The sequence below is a fragment of the Dermacentor albipictus genome, chromosome 9 (genome assembly GCF_038994185.2).
Source record: "Dermacentor albipictus isolate Rhodes 1998 colony chromosome 9, USDA_Dalb.pri_finalv2, whole genome shotgun sequence".
NCBI classification, from domain to species: Eukaryota; Metazoa; Arthropoda; class Arachnida; order Ixodida; family Ixodidae; genus Dermacentor; species Dermacentor albipictus.
In genome coordinates, this window is record NC_091829.1 from 11366708 (window position 1) to 11389655 (window position 22948).

The 22948-nt window shown below is 45.1% G+C and overlaps 1 protein-coding gene across 12 annotated transcripts in view; it reads left to right on the forward strand.

Annotated features, from left to right (window-relative positions):
* The first annotated feature begins 3375 nt into the window (after window positions 1-3375).
* LOC135911137 (uncharacterized) overlaps window positions 3376-22948 on the forward strand; it is a 110496-nt gene continuing 90923 nt past the window's right edge. For 8 of the 12 annotated variants that reach the window (XM_065443298.2, XM_065443294.2, XM_065443295.2 and 5 more), the window contains exons 1-4: window positions 5074-5310; window positions 6379-6605; window positions 15130-15198; window positions 15674-15748. In XM_065443298.2, the coding sequence (XP_065299370.1) occupies window positions 5287-5310; window positions 6379-6605; window positions 15130-15198; window positions 15674-15740 (387 nt within the window). In that variant the 5' untranslated portion in view covers window positions 5074-5286 and the 3' untranslated portion in view covers window positions 15741-15748. Of the gene's footprint in view, window positions 3800-5003; window positions 5315-6378; window positions 6606-15129; window positions 15199-15673; window positions 15749-22948 lie in introns of those variants that run through there. The other 4 variants (XR_010567230.2, XR_010567229.2, XR_010567227.2 and 1 more) reach the window with 4 other exon arrangements.

Consider the following 22948-nt stretch of genomic DNA (forward strand, 5'->3'; position numbering starts at 1 on the left):
GCAGCGCCCTCTACCGGAGAGGCGATTAAAAAAAGTTAGGAGTGGCGTCACGTGACGTATAGTCGAATAGGAAGAAGGCGAGCGGGAGGGTGAGGCCCGAGGAAAGGAGAAAGACGGGGAAACAGTTTAGTGGCGCGAAACTTTAAACGGTCGCCTTACTTATGCAGTGCAAAGCTTATCTTTTGCAAAATCAAGCCGAAAATTTTTTCCCACGGTCTGCCTTGTAGTGAAGCCGACTACTTATAACATCTTGTCTTACAGTGAAGCCAATCCTTGGTAAAGTTAAGCAGTGACCTCTACCGGATTGCCGATTAAAAAAAACAGAGGAGTGGCGTCACGTGACGTATAGTCGAATAGGAAGAAGGCGAAAGGGAGGGTGAGACCTGAAGAAAGGAGAAAGACGGCGAAAAGTTTAGTGGCGCGAAACTTTAAACGGTGGCATTACTTACGCAGCGCGAGGCTTATCTTTCGCAAAATCAAGCCAAATTTTTTTTCCCACAGTCTGTGTTGTAGTCAAGCCAACTACTTGCAGTGTCTTGACATGCAGTCAAGCCAATGTGTAGTATAATATGTACGTAGTAGTATTGTGTATTAATATAGAAAAATAAACTAAAAAGGAGGGAGAGAGGGAAATTACTGTAGGCCCATGCTGTAATCATATACAATAGTGCTGCTGACACATGAACGACTGTCACCTTAGGGGGAGGTAGATGAGTGAGATTACCGGGATATATGGAATAGCAGAGAGGATATGCTCATTCATTGCGAAGCTTAACTTTTAACCAAACTGGCCTAACTTTTTTCCCATGGTGTTTGCTGTGTCTGCCCACTAGTTGCAGTGTCTTGTTTTGCAGTACAGTCGATGCGCAGACACACACACACACACACACACACACACACACACACACACACACACACACACACACACACACACACACACACACACACACACACACACACACACACACACACACACACACACACACACACGCACGCGCACACACACACACACACACACACACACACACACACACACACACACACACACTTTATTCAACGTCCATGTCAGCTTTGCTCACTTTATCTGTTGAGCCCAAGGCAGCTGCCATGGGGCATAGCACACCCAACCCAATTCACATGCGTTCAATTCTGCGGTCCATTTTGTCAAGTGACCACGCGTGCCAACGACACAAAAATATCTCTTGAACGTGGCCATTTTCGTGTGGGCGCGACACTAACATCCATTAACTGTCACCTTTGTGATCACTCCGTTTCACGTTTGTGACAAAATACTTCAGCAACGAGAACGCTGACGAGCACCCACCAGCTGCCTCCCACCGACGTTCTCGCAAACTGCGAAGACATGCTGCTCACCATCCGATGCCAACTCCAACAACAGCAGCCAGACCCGCGTATTGGTCACGTGCTGAGTGAGTGTGGGCTCCAGGTTAATTTCTGTCTTTGGTGCATATGTAGATGTAGTTCGCGCAAGGACGCATGTCTGTATTATTCAGTAAATGAATATAAGGAAGTCGTCTTTCGAACAAACTACTCTGCCGATAGGAATGTTGGAGGGATTTTGCAAATTTCATTGAATTCGCTTTCACCTCGCTGGAGCAGGTAGTCAAGAAACGACGATAAAGTCCCGAATTCTTTATTGCGCATCACTTTATTTGAGAAAGTACACAACATATCTGCAGTCCCATAGCCAATGGCTAGCACGGGTACAAAAATACATTTTAAAAGCTGTCAATACAATAATACAACGAACACGGAAATTGGCGTTAATTCTGAGGAGATACAGAAAAACGAAGCACATTAGAGAACAAGAAAAAACAAGAAGAAAAGGGATACGTTAGAGCGAGAGAGAGAGAGACAAACGTTCATTTATGAAGGAGGGAATGGTTGGCACGGCTTTCGGCTGCCCTTGAGGTAGCACGGTTCAGCACAGACGTTGCGTTGAGGCTCTTCGGCTAATATAATGGAATAGCAGTACAAAACACTTGACAATAAGCACAAGACTACAGCGTAAAAAAGAATTACACAGGAATTGACAAAGCGAAAACACAACAACCCATCACATCACTAAGCAGAGAACATTAGCTAAAGATAATTTTTCAGTTCTCTTAACGAATTCTGTGAGATCCTCATAATTTTACGTAGTATGCTATTCTATAGTTTAATTCCAATAAACACTAGTAGACGTTTTCCATATGTACATTTTACTGGCGGGATAGTCACATTATCAGAAGTATGTTTCCTAATCAGATAATTTGGAGTGTAGAGTAATGATACATGAAATGACTGGCTGTGTGTTATAACGTCATTAACGCGAATGGCTCACCGTAACTCCCGTAAGCAATGGGAAGCCCAAATTTAACTTGGAAAGCACGGGCTTACTTTGTACAAAACAAGGCGAGGAAAGGTTAGAACGCGTATTGCTAGTCCTTACACTCGTCGCGCGCTTGTTTCAAAATTGCTCTTTTCGTAACGTGGCCACCTGATCAAACTCACGATGCCTGCTCATGGTGCGGATTAATGGTTTCAGCTGTAGCCGAGTGGTTTCGGCGAACGTTGATCAAGTTACCTGATAAAGTGAAGGCGAGGTTACTGGTTCGATTTCAGCGCGTCGCAAATATTTCGTAGACGTGGGTATATGTTCGATACAATCATTTCTTTTTTCTTACTTCAGGTAACGGGCGTGTCGAGCTAGGCTCAGACCATGGCTATCGGAAACGGGTAAACATGGTCGGCCCATTTCGTAGCTCATAACTGTCGTTCGCGGTAAAAACCCACCAGTGTTCCTGAGAGCAACCGCCTTATTAGCTAATAAATGAACTTAGTCGTTTCGCCCATTCGAACACATTTTGAACGATATTCATTAAATAATAAAAAAAATTGAAGAACGCGCGTTGGCATGACGAACAAAAGCAGCGCTAACGTGACTCGAAGCCGCGCACTATGACCACTACTACGCGCATACCTAATCAGCCGTTGCTAGCCACGAGATAAGCTCAATGTGTCATTCTCGGCTGAGAGGATTTAACGGGATGCGCAGAACGATACGCAGTACGAAAGGACTTCGACATGGTAACTGCGATGCTAGAGACGAGCATAAAAGAAAGAAAGAACGATTAGAAAGAAAAACGACCGTCGTTCTATCAAGTTAAACCAAATTTCGCGTGAGCGTACTTTCATTTCTTACTATGCACCGATGCAGAACCGACTACGCGCATTTCCGTAGCCAACCACTCGCATTTCTGGTTAGCATCCCTGCGTTCTCCCTTTATTTTCTCCTCCGAGCTGTTCTCAATTACTGTTGTGCGCAGTAATTGAGTCTGCCAGTGCGTGTGTGTGTGTGCGTGCGTGCGTGCGTGCATTTTTTTCTGAGGATTGCTTTCAAACACACACGCTTGCGATATGCTGCGCAGGCTATAATGTGCACGCGTACCACATCGTTCTAAAAAAGGAACAAGAAATGGCCTGCCCACCATTTGTGAGCATATATGTGCTCAACGCAGCAACAGCACAAGATGCCTTATTTTCTTTAACGTTCTATGTTTTTATTGAAGTCCTTTCGCCGTTATCCTGCAAGTGACTCTAGAAGGTTGGCGGTCAGCGGACAGCAGCAAAGCCGCACAGGCTACACACGAGAGCAGGGAAAAAAAAGTGAGTGCGATTTGAATCGCTCGGTTACGATCTTGGGCACAACTCGTTGAAGACGGCACTCCATGAGGTGGCTAGGACCGCAGGTTCCACGCCGACAAATAACCCCTCCAGCTCACGATAGCCTTTCCGAGTAAGTATTTTTGTTAATCGAGTGACTGCTGCTGAGCACGAGGTCTCCCGTTCGATTCCCAACTGCGCGGGCCGCATTCCGTTTGGGGGCTTGGCGAGAGAACGCACGTATCCGTGTTTTGGGTCGACCTCATGAAGGTGGCCTAAGTTAACTGGCACGTTGCTTGAGGGTTTCTTTTGTGGTGCTGTTGTTGGCATTATTACCCTAAGCATGTCTTTGTAATGTCGTGGTGCTATTTAACTTGTATGTGATAAGGCAACTTTTTTTGTAACTGCATGTTAATTTTTATGTGTTGTACGTTGCAAGTGTGTGTTGTATTCAAGAGCGAAGAAGTCGCCTTGCACCATGCTTGTGCGCCAACAACTCCTGGTATCGCGTCAATAAAAGAATATCAAAAATCGAGAGCCTCCCTACCCATCACTCTTTGCGGCGTAGCTTCGCCTAAGCCAACCGTAAACTGTTACCGAATGGCCTAAATGAGTACGGCTTCTTTCATCCGTCTCAGTAGTGTAGCGGCTACGCTGTTTCCTCCCGAACCACAAGATCGCGGGTTTGGTTCAGGACCGCATTACACTGGGTTCAGGCCGTAGATCATTGTCTGTAGATCTTGGATTTTCAAATATCGTTTTGATATTTGTGCCGTTCTGGCTCATTAAAAGCTGCTAAATCTTGCTGAGTTCACTCTTTGGCTCTTTCTGAATGCGATATATTCCATAATTAGCGATGGAAAATTAACCAAGCCCGTGTGGAGCCATTACATGGTCATTACATCACAGCGACCTTGCGCGTGCATCACACCCGTCATTTGTCGTCGCGTCTTTTCTGGCTTAGCAGGCTACCTCTCCCACAGACACTGTTCCTCTTTTATTTACTATAGAAAGGTAATTTATCACAAAGCTCGAATTGCTGGTGCGGGATATGGCGCTATTAATACTGTATCGGGGCACGTTCCCGAGCGTTTGTGTGCGCTTTGTTTGCTTCTGTGCCATAGTGATGGTAATTAATACGCTTAGTCACCCAACAGAAAGGTCTTCACAAATGCTATTCCCGTCAAACAAAGGGCGAGGCGGTAGCGCAGTGGTTAAGGCGCTACGCTGCTGTGCTTGAGGTCGTTGGTTCGATCCCCGCTGCCATACCGATTGTAGTAAAAAACTAAACGGGGGAACACGGCCACGACGTGCATCATAACCAGAGAACGTTTTGGCGCGTGAAATACTCGAAATTATTTTCTTATTTTGAGTAATCTTACCGGAAGTATAGGGTTTTCTTGACAACATCCGTTCCCTCAGTTTGCAAATGGCGTTCGAACAGCGGAGGGCGTTGCTCGGCTGCCTTGCCTTCAGGAATTTAAGAACTTTTTTATTTGTCTGCGTTTTAATTGTGTTTTACGAGAAGACAAACCGGCAGCATCAGCGGAAGAGAAACTAGCATTAGAAAAGCTGTGGATTCTAGCCGGCGTTTGCATAAGGGCCCGAGCACTACCGGCCATGGGCGGGAACCAGAAGTCGACGGCGAGTACCATTCCTACTTTTTAAATTTAATTTTCTCGTGTCCCACTTCTTATAATGCAGTTGCTAAGCTTTGCCAGTTGTTATTATACTCGACGCAGGAATATCAGCCCCAAGCATTCGGCACCTTTCAGTTTTGGCGAGTTCTGTGGAGGCAAACACTCGCAAATTCGACGAATTTACTGCGTACGTCTGCTCAGTTAAAGTTTGAGGACTACTCAAACGAGTGTGGAGTGAAATGAATGCGAGAGAGACAGTGCGTTAGTTAAAAAAAGTTAACTGCTTGTTGTATTTGTTGATAAAAAATTGTTCGTTGCCTTATTTCCGTGTTTTTCGGTGAAGCCTGCCTCAGATTCGTAATAATAATAATACTAAAAAAAACGAAGCTCCTGAGAAAATAATTATTGCTGCCCGTACTTCATAGAAATGGTGGAAATTCTTATTTTCGCAATAACTGTTGATACAATGACTACAGTGTCAAAATAAGCAGTACAAGTATATTCCATGTGTAGAATGACTGGTTAATTTCGCTCAGGCAAGAGAACTAGAGAAACTGAATTTCGGGTTTTAAGATTTCTTTCGTAATGTCTGGTGTAATTGCAGAGTGGATGCCAGCTACGACTGAAAGTTCTATCCTCTGCCTAAAATTGTGTGACTCGTGCCAGCTTCGGGAATCGCAATGTGCCGGGAAACGGTTTGCTGTTGCAGTGAATGCGTTCCCGCAGCCAACGTAAATGTACACTATGGAAAGGTTGCTGGAGCAGCAGTGCATGTCGTCACATATTTTAAAAGCAGCATTTTGCGAAACATTGCAAGACACAATGCTTCTAATAAACTGTTTCACTTAAAGGACTGGCTTACTTTTACTGCTAAATTACAACTTCCCCTTACAGTATATCAGGCAGCTATTATATAGTGAGTAAACTTAATTTTGCAAATTAGTTGTTAGTCAATAAAACGCATTTAATACAATACTCTCATTTAATACGAGCAATATCTTGACGTTCATGTTTGACAGGCAGCTGTGCGCAACGACTTTCCATCGTTTTATGCACTACGTTCTTTGCGCAGCCTGCTTCAAGCGTGTCCACAATGAAACTGCCCCCGGAATCAAGCGAGGATCTGTCTTATCTACCGGCGACCACATCTGTCATCGTCGGCCTGTGTGAGGCGAGGTCACGGCTACGGCGCGGTGCAGAACGGTTCCTCGACCCTGGACCATCCGCTTGTGGGATCTTCAGTTTGGCTGCAGTGCCCAAGGACTTCACATCGTTTTGTACGCTACGTTATTTACGCAGGTGAGTTTTGTTTCACTTGCCTTATACGATAAGGGCGCTGTCCCTTGCACTGCTGCCAAACAGTGCTTGTGTTTCATGTCATGGCGAAGGATAATAACGAAGCGCTCGTGGACTTTGAGAGAAATTCATGCTGAACTCCGAGGTTTCGAACAGAGTGTCGAACCCTGTAGTGAAACTTGTGACAATGTCAACCTGCTCTCGGAAGAAATCAAGGCCTTGCGCGAGGAACTGGCAACGACGAGGAAAATTAATGATCAACTCATTACAGAAAATAGGCAGCTGCAAACGAAAGTAGAAGAGTTAGAACAATATACTGGTGCTAACAACCTTGAAATTAAGGGCTCACCTAATGAGGGAGAGGCGCTTGACATTGTAAAATAAAGTATGTGCTGCTATCCGGGAGCCAGTTACCGAATATGACATTGATACCTGTCATAGGGTGGGTACAAGTAAGCAAGGAAGTAGAAGCATTGTTGTACGTCTTGTGCGCCGCGACAAAAGAAATGCTGTTCTTTTGAAAGCCAGGAAAGAAAGGCCCTCGGCTAAAACAATGTTTTAAGACATCAGCTCCAGTCTTTGTAAATTAAAACTTAACCCGGCAGGGTAAACAATTACTTGGTGCTGCGCTGGCAAAGAAACGAGATGGATGGATGGAAACAACTTTATTCTGAATCCGGCAAATTTGACGACCCGGGCTCAGGTCTCCCATGAGGGGACTTCGAGGCCTTGCCTCGTCGCCGCCTCTCGGGCTTGCTGGACAGCCCACTCTTGTGTCTTGAGGTTGGAGCTGCGCAGAGCGGCGGCCCACTTCGACGCAAGAGCCTCCGGAGCTACTGCCATTGTAGCTGATGTAACCCGACACTCCCACAACATGTGTGACAGCGTCGCTCTAGTTGCCTGACATAATTTGCAAAGAGCAGTCGGGTATTGCGCGGGGAAAATGTGCTGCAATCGCACCGGACTGGGGAAGGTTTGTGTTTGCAATTGTCGCCAGATGACTGCCTGGCGACGTTTCAGCATGGGGTGAGGTGGGGGCAGCAACCGCCTGCCTAGCTGGTAGTGCTTGGTGATATCATTGTACCTGACCAGGCGTTCTCGCGTGTTTTGAGCCAGCAGTTCTGAACTCGAAGAGGCGGTCTCCGATTCTGCGCGGCGGGTCAGTTCTCGCGCAGAGCGGTGTGCTACCTCGTTCAAGTTAATGAGGCCCTCATCGGTGGGGGTGGCGACGTGCGCTGGAAACCATATGATGGCGGTGTTATCTAAGTACTGTCGACCAGCTTTCCTTAGAATCTGGAGAGCTTCGGAGGAAATGCGCCCCCGCGCGTAGTTGCGAACTGCGGATTGTGAGTCGCTAAAAACTACCTCGCAGAGGGGGTCGGTAAGCGCAAGCGCAATTGCTACCTCTTCTGCTGTTTCGGGGTATTCTGTTGCGACACTACACCCGTGCGTAAGCCGGGAGCTAACGTCTACGACTACCGCCGTGAACCGGTGTTCTCGTGTGTATTCTGCGGCGTCTACAAAGCGCGTAGTCCTCCTTCCACCCAAGGAGCGCAGCAGTGCCTTGGCACGGGCCTGGCGTCGGCCCCGATTAAATTCGGGGTGCATGTTTCGAGGTATAGGCGCGACAATCAGCGTGTCGCTGAGGTTAGGTGGAATGACCTGTTTCTGACCGTGTTGGACGTGGTAGTTGAAGCCGAGTTTCTGCAGGATGTAGCGGCCCGTGGCTGTCAGAGACATGCGTTCGAGTTGGCTGAAAATTTGTGTGGACGCAGGGAGGAAAAATCTTTTCAAGGAAATCGGAAGCATCAGAGAAGCTTAGAATCTGTTGTCGGGAAGATGTTGACGAGATGCATCAATAGTTAATTTCATGGCATTCGGGTTTCGTATCCTGCCCCAAGGTGGCCAAGAAGGCAGGTTGCCAAAATTATGACCAAAAATTGGCTCTGTCATAGCTTGAACGGATTGTCTAAGCAGTTCGCTGCATTTCATCTAAATGTTCGTATGTTTTTAAAATGAAACGGATAGCCTCAGTTTGTTCCTTGAGCTTCCTGACATTAAATTTGATGTTTTGTTATTTACTATGACAGACCACCAGATATGACAGATTTAATGACAGACCACCACACTTTGTAGGATATGTTTATAATGGCATCGTCCATCCTTCTAACCGACGTGGTGGAATTTGTATGTTAAAGATTCCCTCACCCATGATGTTATTGACTAAATGACCTGTATGACGCCTAGTATCAACAGTGCGTGTGTGAAATGTTATCGTTGTAGTTGTTTATCGACCTCCCACAGAGTACAAATCTTATTTTTTTAATTTCATAGATACGTTACTGCAAAAAATCTATTTGATGCATAGTCTATTTCTTATCATGGGCCATCTACACATCGATGTGCTCAGTGGGGATGCATCTTGTAAACAGTTGGAAACTATTCTTGATTCATTTGCATGCCCTCAAATGTCATTGTACAACCTACTCGCCTTACTGACCACAGTGCCAGCCTACTTACCATCAGTATCACAAACACCCAAAACATAATTGCACTAGTGGCAGGCACGTACCCAGGGGGGGGGCCCGGGGGGGCCCGGGCCCCCCCCGAAATCAAGTGGCATACCCCCCCCCCTTCCCCGCCCACGCCACCACTCCTCACACATTCCTAAAGCGCCGCCAGATTAATGTTGAGACTTGGCAGCTGTTCATCGGTCAGCCTTATGCTGCCTTTTTCACTCCTTTTAGATGGCGGTAGTTATCGGCATTTCTTGTAATGTGAAGGACAGTTTTCTCATAGATTCCGCACCCGCGCGATTAACTCGAGATGCGCTCAGTTGTCACCATCTATTCAACCGTCACGCGCATAGCTGTTGCTTTTGTTAGTTCAACCTTCTTTGTTTAGGCTGATCCTGGGACCAGGAGAGGGATGCGGCTGTTACTCAGCTGGTATGTACTCTCATGGAACGAGTTGCGGCCGGAGAAAACACCAATTGCGTTTAACTTTTCCCTTTGCTTCATTATTTCCTTGAGTTACGGCTCGCCGCGACTGGCCGATGCCCGGAACCATATACACGTGATATGGGTTAGATAAGGTGGGAAATAAAATGATGTGAAAGAGCGTCCATCATGAAACCCTGCAATAACCCTTAAACCCATAAGCAAGATGACTGTCGCCAGTTACCTCGTCTGTTTTTCCTTAATTGTATCGCACTTTTCGTGCAAAATTGGAAACCGGAAACAAAAATCGCAAGGAGTTGAGAAATTAAGCGATCTACTAAGGGAGAGAGCCAACGCGCAACAACCAAACTGCAAGCAACAGCGAATAATAAAAATGTTAACCGTTGTTTATGAGAATATTTCTGCATCAACATCTTTTTATTTAAAAAGGAAGTAGAGAAAACGCCGCCGGAAGTGGAGAATAATTACTTGCTTTGAATGACGTTTCTACAGTTATCGGTCGAACCACCTCACGTAGCCACTTGTCTGCTGTGCTTATGTTGGTGTTTTTCTAACCTTTCTCGGTGAGCGCAGTACGTCTAGAATCGCAGAGTCCTGCGCTCTACGCGATTGTATGGGACTGGCGGCCGCAGAGCGTTACGCAATTCGCGGAACTGTCAAACTTATCCACAAGGCGAAAATAACTGATATTCTAAACTATAACATGTGAAAGACTGAAGAAGCCGTAAAAAAATGAACGCGGCCTGACATCAGTAAAAAAAAAAAAAACCTGGCATAGGACAAATCATGATGTATGCACTAAAAGATAAGAGGGATAATATCATAAGGAATCTCGAAGATACAGTAAAAGCAGCGGCAAAATTCTAAGCTGACCTGTATACAGTACCCAGAGGAGTCCCGATACCTCACTTAGAAACAGTAATGAACAGGATACGGAAACTCTCCTATAACTAGCGATGAAGTCAGAAGGGCCCTCTAAGACATGGAACGATGAAGAGCGGGAGGAGAAGGTGGAATAAAAGTCCATTTAATCAAACATGGAGGAGACATATTGCTTAGAAAACTGGCGGCTCTTTATACGAAGTGTATATCGGCTGAAAGGGTCCCAGAAAACTGGAAGAATGCAGACATTATACTAATCCACAAAAAAGGAGACGTTAAAGAATTGAAAAATTATAGGACCATTAGCTTGCTCCCAATATTATATAAGATATTTACCAAAATAATGTCCAATAGAATAAGGGCAACACTGGATTTTGTCAACCAAGGGAACAGGCTGGCTTCAGGAAGAGATACCTTACAATGGATCACATCCATGTCATCAATTAGGTTATCGCGAAATCTGCAGAGTACAATAAGCCTCTCTATGTGGCTTATATAGATTACGAAAATGCATATGATTCAGTAGAGATACCAGCAGTCTAGAGGCACTACGTAATCAAGGACTACAGAACGCTTACGTAAAAAGCTTGAAAAATATTGCTACATGCGTTTGGTATTCGTTTGTTTGAACGAGGTGCGTGGACGCCATCACTCCAGAAAAGAGGAGGAAGAACGAACTGGGCTCGCGCTGTGAATCTAACCGGTCAGCGCTGCAACCGTTGTTGTAAATATAATCTAAATAGTTTCTCGTCTTACTGGCTCGTCCTTCGCGTAAGAATATATACAGAGGTTCTACAACTACCTTAATTCTACACAAGAAAAGCAGGGAGATACCTATGGGGAAATGGGTCAGACAGGGAGACACAATTTCTCCAAAGCTATTCACTGCGTGCTTAGAAGAAGTCAAGCTATTAAACTGGGAAGGCTTAGGAGTAAAGATCGACGGCAAATATCTCAGCAACCTTCGGTTTGCAGATGACATTGTTCTATTCAACAACAATGCAGACGAGTTACAACAAATGATTGGAGACCTTAACAGAGAGAGTGTAAGAGTGGGGCTGAATATTAATATGCAGAACATGACGATAATGATAAATAGCCGGCCAAAGGAACAAGAGATCAGGATCGCCAGTCGGCCACTAGAGACTGTGAAGGAGTACGTTTACCTAGGTCAATTAATCACAGGGAACCCTGATCATGAGAAGGAAATTCACAAAAGAATAAAAATAGGTTGGATCGCATACGTCAGACATTGCCAGCTCCTGACTGGAAGCTTACCATTATTATTGAAAAGTAAGGTGTACAATCAGTGCATTTTGCCAGTGCTGACATATGGGGCAGAGACTTGAGAATGAGTTAAGGACCGCGCAAAGAGCGATCGAACGAAGATTGCTAGGCATAACGTTAAGAGAGAGAAAGAGAGCGCTTTGGATCAGAGAGCGAACGGGTATAGACGATATTCTAATTGACATCAAGAGGACAAAATGTAGCTGGGCAGGTCATGAAGTGCGCCGGTTAGATAACCGTTGGACCATTAGGGTTACAGAATACCAAGAGAAGGAAAACGCAATCGAGGACGACAAAACACTAAGTGGAGCGATGAAATTAGGAAATTCGCGGGCGCTAGTTGGAATCGGTTGGCGCAGGACAGGGGTAAATGGAGATAGCAGGGAGAGGCCTTCGTCCTGCAGTGGACATAAAACAGGATGATGATGATGATGATGATGATGATGATGATGATGATGGAGGTGGTGGGCCCCCCCCCGAAAAAAAATCCTGGGTACGTGCCTGGCTAGGCATAACGTTAAGAGAGAGAAAGAGAGCGCTTTGGATCAGAGAGCGAACGGGTATAGACGATATTCTAATTGACATCAAGAGGACAAAATGTAGCTGGGCAGGTCATGAAGTGCGCCGGTTAGATAACCGTTGGACCATTAGGGTTACAGAATACCAAGAGAAGGAAAACGCAATCGAGGACGACAAAACACTAAGTGGAGCGATGAAATTAGGAAATTCGCGGGCGCTAGTTGGAATCGGTTGGCGCAGGACAGGGGTAAATGGAGATAGCAGGGAGAGGCCTTCGTCCTGCAGTGGACATAAAACAGGATGATGATGATGATTATGAATATGATGATGATTGTGATGATGATGATGATGATGATGGAGGTGGTGGGCCCCCCCCGAAAAAAAATCCTGGGTACGTGCCTGACTAGTGGTATATTATCACTCGGCATTAGTGATAACCTCCCTATCTTTATATTTCTGTCACTCACCAGCGACAGGCACGACTCTCATGAAAAGTCGTACTATCGTAAGATAAATCCAGATCTGCTACGCCAATTTTATTGTATGCTGGAAAAAACAAACTGGAACCTGATTTATGCAGAAAGTGACCCTGACAAATCATCCCGCCTTTTCCTCCACACACTTAAGGATATCTATGATAGATGCTTCCCACTTGTTCAATGATCCCCGAGGCAAAAAAGAATTCGCAAACCCTGGATTAGTCGATGCCTATACAAAAGGATAAAAACTAAAAAAAATGTATCACGCATTTGTACAGACACGTGACGCTCTGCTGCTCAGCAAATACAAAAAGTACCTAAATAAATGAAATGCCGATTTGAAAAAACTAAGACTTGCTATTATCAATGCCTTTTTGCTAGGGTTTTTATTGATCCGATAAAGCTTTGGAACGAGGTTAACAATTTGTCTAACAATTCGAAAGTGAAGCGTCCTATTAACATCGCAGCTTTTGCTCATGGTATCACGGAGGTTGAAGCGCTCACAGATATGAATGAATACTTCCCTAACGTCGGTGATTTTCAATTTACGGCAAAAGAGGGACCTTACTGGCAAAAGTTGTCTTCATTCAGTCCAGAAACGCGTAAGCTTGATACACTGAATTTCGTTGTTTCCGACAAGTCCTCAAGAGGTGGAAAACTTGTTGGGTAAAATAAAAAGCAACGTTTCGGCAGGAATTGATGACCTGTGCGTTGCACACCTTAAATATGTTGCATCTGTTATCTCTACCGCTAACACATCTAATTAATCGAATGCCGGAAACTAAACTCTTCCCCTCCGATCTTAAGCTTGCCCGCATATGCCCAATACACAAGTGTGGGGCCCTTAGTGACATATGTAATTACAGGCCAATCTCAGTGCTGCCCGTGCTATCTAAAGTCTTTGAAAATGTTATTAATACGCGTCTCGTGAATTTCATAACTAAACACCACGTAATAAATGACGCACAGTACGGCTTTCAGAAAAATAAAACAACTGAACTAGCGTTATTACGCGTTAACGATAAAATAATGAATGACATTGAAAATAAACTTTACACCGTTGGTCATTTCATTGATCTTATGAAAGCGTTTGATTGGGTTAACCATGACATTTTATTATTTAAACTTAATGATTACGGCATTCGCGGCGTTGCCTTAGATTTAAAAAAAATGTTTCACACAGAAAACAGCGTGTAAAAATTGGTGATGTTATTTCCCCAACTACTACGGTAAAATAAGGAGTGCCTCAGGGACCGATTCTAGAGCCCTAGAAATATATCGTTTTCTGTGCGTACACTTAATGACCTCCAGAACACGATTAACGACTACCTAATGCAGCTTGGTAGTTGGCCTCATGTAAATAAATTAGCACTGAAAAAAAAATTAACTACGTCTTGTCAAAACCCACTAACAAAGCATGTGACAATTAACTCGCGCTGACATTTTAGGACACCGTTACATAGCACGCATAAAGTGTAAAACATTTCTAGGTGTGTGGTTTGAAGAAAGTATGTCATGGACTACGCACATAACAAAACTAACCCCAGAACTAAGCAGAACAGCTGATTTATTATTCATATTGTCGGATCTAATTCCTCTGCAGTTAAAGAAAGCGATATACTACGCGTGAGCGCACGGTTGTACGACACGTTGGCACGATTGATAAGAAGAGTTAGCGGCGTTAAAGACGCATGCAAAGCTTTCCTTAGAGCCGGTTTCTTGAACCCATCATGCTTCGGGTATCTTAAATAAGGACCTTGGTATATATATATATATATATATATATATATATATATATATATATATATATATATATATATATATATATATATATATATATATATATATATATATATATATATATATATATATTACAGCAAGCGCATTCTGAAATATACAAGTCAGGCCTATGTTTTTATTTGTGCTGGTAATCACAAATTAACGCGCACGCTAAATAATCACAGGTGGCAAAAGATTGTTTCCCTCTCTACCTATCGCAATTTCTTTCTCAAGACGGCAAGTTGGGAGACTTGGTAGCCTACCATCGTCCAAATCGGCATCTTTTTCTTCATTCCTTCGGCGCTGTTCGGCCAAGGCAATTTCTTTGCACTGGGACTTCGCCGCAATAGCAGGCGATGTAGCCAGCACTGATATAGCGGCTAGCTTTGACCTTGGCTGCCATTTTGCCCTTTTGTCGGGTTGTGCGATTGCGTGCGAGAGTGCCGACTTGGCGCGCCTGATGAAGTCGGCGCGGTCTAGGCCAATCCGCGCGCTCCGAACAACCGATCTCCGATCGCGCCCCTGATTTCGCGAGGTATAGCTTCTGCCGCCGAGCCGCAACCCACGCCGCTCTTTCGAAGGGATCAAAGAGTGACAGAAAGGATGCGTTCTTCACTTCAGTTACATTCCGCTGGCTCAAACAACGCGGGGTCGGACAGCGGGGCCAAGCTACGTTTCTCAGGAGGCGAGGTGAGACCAATTCTTGCAACGGTTTTGAAAAAATTACGGCAATCAACATTTCGCGCAGCACCTATGCTAAGTGCCTTCTACTCCTTTTGCTGCGAAACGCTTTTTTTCCTGGTCGCGAAATAGGCTTATCGACCGTTAGACAAACGCATTACAGTTGCCAGCCCAGTGCAACAGGCCACGAAATTTTATGTCCATATGTTGAAAAAAATAAATTCATCCCGACCGCGTTTTCTTAGTTCGGCCAATTCCTCGTACTTAGACGTTGACTTTGCTACAACAGCAGGTGACGTAGCTTATTCTAATATCGTGGCTTCATTTTGCGTTGGCTGCCATTTCGCCTTTCGTGGGTGCATGTGACTGAGCGCAAGTAGGCTTACCTGTTTTAGTGAATAACTTCAGCTTGTGCCGCCAGGCCTGAACATGTTCGAAGGCGCCACAAATTCACTGAAAGAATGTTGGCTGCTTGTGTGTGTAGGACTACCCGGTGGCTCATGGTTCGAACAACGTGGGTACGGACAGCTGGGCCAAGTTCTGTTTCCTAGGAGACAAGGTGAGCGCAATCGTTTCTATTTCTTTAAAGTGAAGTAATTTCGGTTAACTTTTTGTGCAGCAGCTACGGGATGTGTATACCTTTGGTTGACTTTTGCTGTAAAGCGCTTTTTTCCTGCCCTATAAACCATTAGATAAGTGCACTGGAGCTGCCAGTTCAGTGCAGCATCTCGCCGAATGTGATGTCGGCGCGTTGAAAACATTTTCGCTCCATATTTGGAAACGCAATTCAAAAATTGGGACTGAAGTTCAATGGCACCAAAATTGGTGCTGCCACCATTGATGGTGGAACCGACGACCATTGCTAGGGGTCAAATCCACGAGCTTTGGTGTTAAGGCTAAGTTAATTTGGTGGGAAAACACAAGTAATGGAAAGTAACAACGCCTTCGATCGAGAATTTCAAGTAATTTAATGAATGTCTCGTAAGCGCGCCGGCTTTCGCCTCTTCTCTTTCGAATATGCTAAAGTGACAACCTTTGCTGTTACATTACAGTCAGGCGTAGCAATAACATTCCCTTACGCTTTATCTGGCCTCATTGCTCGTTACATCAAATGGTTGTGAGTAGCAAAGCACCGAGCCTCTTCGATCCTCTTATGATTCTCGCTCTAACACACTTTTGTGTTCTATCTCGCATGTTCTTTCTTAATTTGCGGCGTACCTGCGCTGGTATTGTCGTCTTCACAATCGGTTCCATCAGTGAGCCTGAGAAGGAGACCTCTTGGAAACTAACGGCCCCCTTTACGGCTTGTGTACGCCTCCACTAGATGTTCATGTTCGAAAAAAAAGTAACTTTTGGATTTTCACGTGCCAAAACCAGGATCTGATTGTTGAAACATATGGCTGATAGCGCGAACAGACAACCACAAGAAAGGAGGCACGTAAACCAACTCGCCCAAAAAGAAGTCTTGATGAAGTTCTCATTGTTGGGCACGCCATAGTTGGGGGACTGCGGAATAATTTTGGCCACCTGGGATTATTTAACGTGTAACAAAATCTAAGTACGTGAGCGTTTTTTGTTCGTGCATTTCGCCAACCCTCGAGCACTGAAGAGCAATGCCATAGCCACCAAGCTACCGCGGCGGGTAGTAAAGGTTTTCATGGGGGACGATTCCGCCCAGCATTACCAATTTTTCTTGCAAAAATTTTAGCTTACCAATGCTAAATATCCGCTAGAATCCGCTAAATGTACGTGAGCATTGGCTAAACATCCGTTTAGTGAAATATGAGCGAGAAACTGGGTAGAAAATAGTGAACGAATATTTTTATAATAGCTATATAGTATCAGTTACAATGACAACCAAACTGCGATTGCTTGGAAGACATGTCCAGATTTCCGAATTTTCATGGTGGGGCGGTTGAACCTTCCACAAAGTGGTTAATAAATACTTTCACAAAGAAAAAAAATTGGTCTCTACGAAGTGAACTGGGTTGGATTAGTTGCGCGAACCAAGAATTCATTGTAACATTCAAAAGTCATCATCATCATCATCATCATCATCATCATCATCATCATCATCATCATCATCATCATCATCATCATCATCATCATCATCATCATCATCATCATCATCATCATCATCAGCCTAGTTACGCCCACTGCAGGGCAAAGGCCTCTCCCATACTTCTCCAACTACCCCGGTCATGTACTAATTGTGGCCATGTTGTCCCTGCAAACGTCTTAATGTCATCCGCCCACCTAACTTTCTGCCGCCCCCTGCTACGCTTCCCTTCCCTTGGAATCCAGTCCGTAACCCTTAATGACCATCGGTTATCTCCCCTCCTCATTACATGTCCGGCCCATGTCCATTTCTTTTTCTTTATTTCAACTAAGATGTCATTTACCCGCGTTTGTTGCCTCACCCAATCTGCTCTTTTCTTATCCCTTAACGTTACACCGATCATTCTTCTTTCCATAGCTCGTTGCGTCGTCCTCAATTTCAGCAGAACCCTTTTCGTAAGCCTCCAGGTTTCTGCCCCATATGTGAGTACTGGTAACACACAGCTGTTATACACTTTCCTTTTGAGGGATAGTGGCAACCTGCTGTTCATGATTTTAGAATGCCTGCCAAACGCACCCCAGCCCATTCTTATTCTTCTGGTTATTTCAGTCTCATTATCCGGATCCGTGGTCACTACCTGCCCTAAGTAGATGTATTCCCTTACCACTTCCAGTGCCTCGCTACCTATCGTAAACTGCTGTTCTCTACCGAGACTGTTAAACATTACTTTAGTTTTCCGCAGATTAATTTTCAGACCCACCCTTCTGCTTTGCCTCTCCAGGTCAGTGAGCATGCATTGCAATTGGTCTCCTGAGTTACTAAGCAAGGCAATATCATCAGCGAATCGCAAGTTGCTAAGGTATTCTCCATCAACTTTTATCCCCCATTCTTCCCACTCCAGGTCTCTGAATACCTCCTGTAAACATGCGGTGAATAGCATTGGAGAGATCGTATCTCCCTGTCTGACGCCTTTCTTTATTGGGATTTTATTGCTTTCTTTGTGGAGGACTACGGTGGCTGTCGAGCCGCTATAGATATCTTCCAGTATTTTTACAAATGGCTCATCTACACCCTGATTCCGTAATGTCTCCATGACTGCTGAGGTTTCGACTGAATCAAACGCTTTCTCGTAATCAATGAAAGCTATATATAAGGGTTGGTTATATTCTGCACATTTTTCTATCACCTGATTGATAGTGTGAATATGGTCTTTTGTTGAGTAGCCTTTACGGAATCCTGCCTGGTCCTTTGGTTGACAGAAGTCTAAGGTGTTCCTGATTTTATTTGCGATTACCTTAGTAAATACTTTATAGGCAACGGACAGTAAGCTGATCGGTCTATAATTTTTCAAGTCTTTGGCATCCCCTTTCTTATGGATTAGGATTATGTTAGCGTTCTTCCAAGATTCCGGTACGCTCCAGGTTATGAGGCATTGCGTATACAGGGTGGCCAGTTTCTCTAGAACAATCTGACCACCATCCTTCAACAAATCTGCTGTTACCTGATCCTTCCCAGCTGCCTTCCCCCTTTGCATAGCTCCTAAAGCTTTCTTTACTTCTTCTGGCGTTACCTGCGGGATTTCGAATTCCTCTAGGCTATTTTCTCTTCCACGATCGTCGTGGGTGCCACTGGTACTATATAAATCTCTGTAGAACTCCTCAGCCACTTGAACTATCTCATCCATATTAGTAACGATATTGCCGGCTTTGTCTCTCAACGCACACATCTGATTCTTGCCTATTCCTAGTTTCTTCTTCACTGTTTTTAGGCTTCCTCCGTTCCTGAGAGCCTGTTCAATTCTATCCATATTATAGTTCCTGATGTCCGCTGTCTTATGCTTGTTGATTAACTTAGAAAGTTCTGCCAGTTCTATTCTAGCTGTAGGGTTAGAGGCTTTCATACATTGGCGTTTCTTGATCAGATCTTTTGTCTCCTGCGATAGCTTACTGGTTTCCTGTCTAACGGCGTTACCACCGACTCCTTAATGATGCCCATGAGATTGTCGTTCATTGCTTCAACACTAAGGTCCTCTTCCTGAGTTAAAGCCGAATACCTGTTCTGTAGCTTGATGCGGAATTCCTCTAGTTTCCCTCTTACCGCTAACTCATTGATTGGCTTCTTGTGTACCAGTTTCTTCCGTTCCCTCCTCAAGTCTAGGCTAATTCGAGTTCTTACCATCCTATGGTCACTGCAGCGTACCTTGCCGAGCACGTCTACATCTTGTATGATGCCAGGGTTCGCGCAGAGTATGAAGTCGATTTCATTTCTAGTCTCACCATTCGGGCTCCTCCACGTCCACTTTCGATTAACCCGCTTGCGGAAAAAGGTATTCATTATCCGCATATTATTCTGTTCTGCAAACTCTACTAATAACTCTCCTCTGCTATTCCTAGAGCCTATGCCATATTCCCCCACTGACTTGTCTCCAGCCTGCTTCTTGCCTACCCTGGCATTGAAGTCGCCCATCAGTATAGTGTATTTTGTTTTGACTTTACCCATCGCCAATTCCACGTCTTCATACAAGCTTTCGACTTCCTGGTCATCATGACTGCATGTAGGGGCATAGACTTGTATCACCTTCAGTTTGTACCTCTTATTAAGTTTCACAACAAGACCTGCCACCCTCTCGTTAATGCTATAGAATTCCTGTATGTTACCAGCTATTTCCTTATTAATCAGGAATCCAACGCCTAGTTCTCGTCTCTCAGCTAAGCCCCGGTAGCACAGTACGTGCCCGCTTTTTAGCACTGTATATGCTTCTTTTGTCCTCCTAACCTCACTGAGCCCTATTATATCCCATTTACTATCCTCTAATTCCTCCAATAACACTGCTAGACTCGCCTCACTAGATAACGTTCTAACGTTAAACGTTGCCAGGTTCAGATTCCAATGGATGCCCTCTCAAAGAGAAACACTTTGAACAAGAAGTTTTTTTTGACTGGGACGAAGAAATACCTCCAGATGCATCTCGGCGAGCACGGTCATATATCTCCAACTGTGCTTTGAGGCTGCTCGTTGAACAGGCTGAACAATCCACTGGTAAACATTCTAAATTAGTTTCAAAAGTTCACTATCCACTCGTTCATGGTTCGTAGGGAGATAAATCTTAGAATCACTGCTAGCGGGAAACTTCAGGAATGAGAGGCTGATTTAAAAACAAAATGTGTGTCAACTCTTCCAGTCGAGCTTTAGCCTCTTAGAAAAAAGAAAATTTCTTTAATGTTTCCCAGCTTGCAACTTCCCGAGGATATACCGCCAACCTTGTGGAAGCTTCAGCTTCTAGTCCTGCCGGTGCCGTCAAGATACGCCATCTACTTGTCAAAACGCTGAAGGCTTCCGTCATTGTAGAGCTCGAGCAGGTCCGCGACGTCGGCCATGCAAAGCTTGGGCGCCCAGACGTCAAGCAGGTCACGTGGAAGCTGGTCGGACGCATTGCTGGTGACATATACGAGACCAATGACGTACAACGCGGGATAAAACGGGGTGTCATGGCTCCGCCTGTTGCAAATGAAGGGAAGATAAACGATAAGGAAAATGCATGAAAGCTGGCTGAGTTGGCAGGCTGAGCCCGGTTAGTCACCTTGCATTGGGGAAGGGAGAAAAGGGACTAGAAGATGAGTACACGTCGTGTCTATAGAAGGTGCACCTACGCTTGTGCATTCGTTATCACGATCATTCTTTGTGTCATCGACAGTACATCACCAATTTACTGTGCTTTGTAACAATAATGGCAATTTGAGACGTCTGCCACCACTCTTATTGGAATGTATTGATCTGCCGCCCTTCTTTGATGATGCCACTGCTTGAAATCGAGTAGTGCTGCTATCTAAAGCTCTTTGTCTGGCACCGAGGCTCTATGGAGGACGAGTGTGAGAACGAGGATAAATACCCGAGGACGCTCTCGGAAATGCTGCTCGTGAAAGAACCATCACCATCGTGTTTTGTTACCAGGAGAACTAAACAGAACACAACAAGAAAAAAAAAGAGGAGGCGTGCTGGAGGCGTGCCGAACGACCTTGATCCCTGCGGGATCTCATCCGGTCAGTGATCAGGAAAGAGCTTAGCAAGTTGCAGACACCTCAGACTCCAATTGCACTATCATCGACGTTGTCCGGGACGAACTTAGGCGGGTCATACGGGATCGAGAGCGTGAGCCACAGTCGATGCAGCGCATCCTAGTGTACGCCGGCGTGCTCGGGCAAACCGGGGCACAAAGTAGTGCAGCGGTTGCTACAGCGGTGCAGCGGTTGCTAGTTGCGCGCAGTGCAACTCGTTTTGCGGAGCAAATGCCCCGGAAAAGTCACGTCTGGCGTCGCCACGAGCGCGGGCCTCTGTGTTTTCACTGCGGAGAAGTGGGTCACCTGTATAGGTTCTGCCCGCACTTCAAGCTAGATTAAGAGGTTTTTCCTTAAGTGCACCATGCCCCCGAAACGGTGAACGACCAGCCAAGATTGAAGAATACTTGTCCACGCGCCAAGGCTCCATGCATTACTCCACGCCAACGTCAACCACGGTCACCGTCGTCCACGCGTGTCTCCGAGATTGCCTAGGCGTCATGCACCAATCCCGCACCAGGAAAACTGAAGCAAGCGACCTGTAAAGGTGAGGCCGCTGATAACCACAGCTATGAAGATCCTCCAACACAATTTCAATGCGATGACGAGATAATTCTCGTAAATAGGTGCAGTAACGAAAAGATTGTGTCAGATCTGCGGTTGATAATACATGGATGCGAGTAGAATGCCTTAGTCGATGCCGGCGCTGATTTAAATGGAGAAGAAACTGAAAAAAAAAAGTTGTGATGCAGTGGACTAGTCCGCAGATACGCATGGGGGTGGTCATCTTATTATGCCCCTTGGCAGATGTACCGGAAGACTTAAAATAAGAGGCTTCATTTGCGTTTCTGACTTTATTGTACGGCTATAATGTTCAAGGGAACTTATACTAGGATTTTCTAAAAGCTGATCACACCATAATTAAACTACGTGATTTTGAATTTTTAAAACCACCTCATAGTGTAGCATTAGATTACAGGATTTTGCGTTTTTGCTTGCGCACTGAGAATGACGCCATCGATGGGAGAGCATGTGGCTGTGGATTGCAGTATATAAGTTTGTGTATGCTTTCGAGAAAAGTTAGTTGTGAGTTCAGCGCTGTCCTATGTGTTCCTGCCTTCTGTCTTCGTCGTCTTGTGCTGCCCCTTTCAACATGTTCAACGTACATCCAGTGCGTCATTCTCCACAGGACAAGCTATATCTGTGCAGGAATCGAAGCAGCGACGTCTTGCTGCATGGTGCGTCGTTGAGGATGATGTAACCGTGCCACCACGCTGCAGTGTAATGGTTCATGTGGAGAATGAAACATTCTACGACCGCGAAGGCATAGCGAATGGAAACATATGGGTTGTTTTGAACAAAGGTATTTGGTAACGTAACGACAACGTCAACTGCTCTGTCTGGAACCTGCAGTGTCGGCAGATCAGTTACCGTCAACCAGACTCCCGGAAGCACAAAAGAAACGGTTATATGCCCTGATAAAGGATTTTTCTGACTGCTTCACCACTTCATCGAAGATAAGGCTCACGTCTGTTGCAAAACTCAGAATTATAACAGGGGACGCCACGAGACCGGTATACCAGCCCCCGTATCGAGTTTCCCTAAAAGAAAGGGAGATAATCAAAAAGCAAGTAGAGGAGATGCT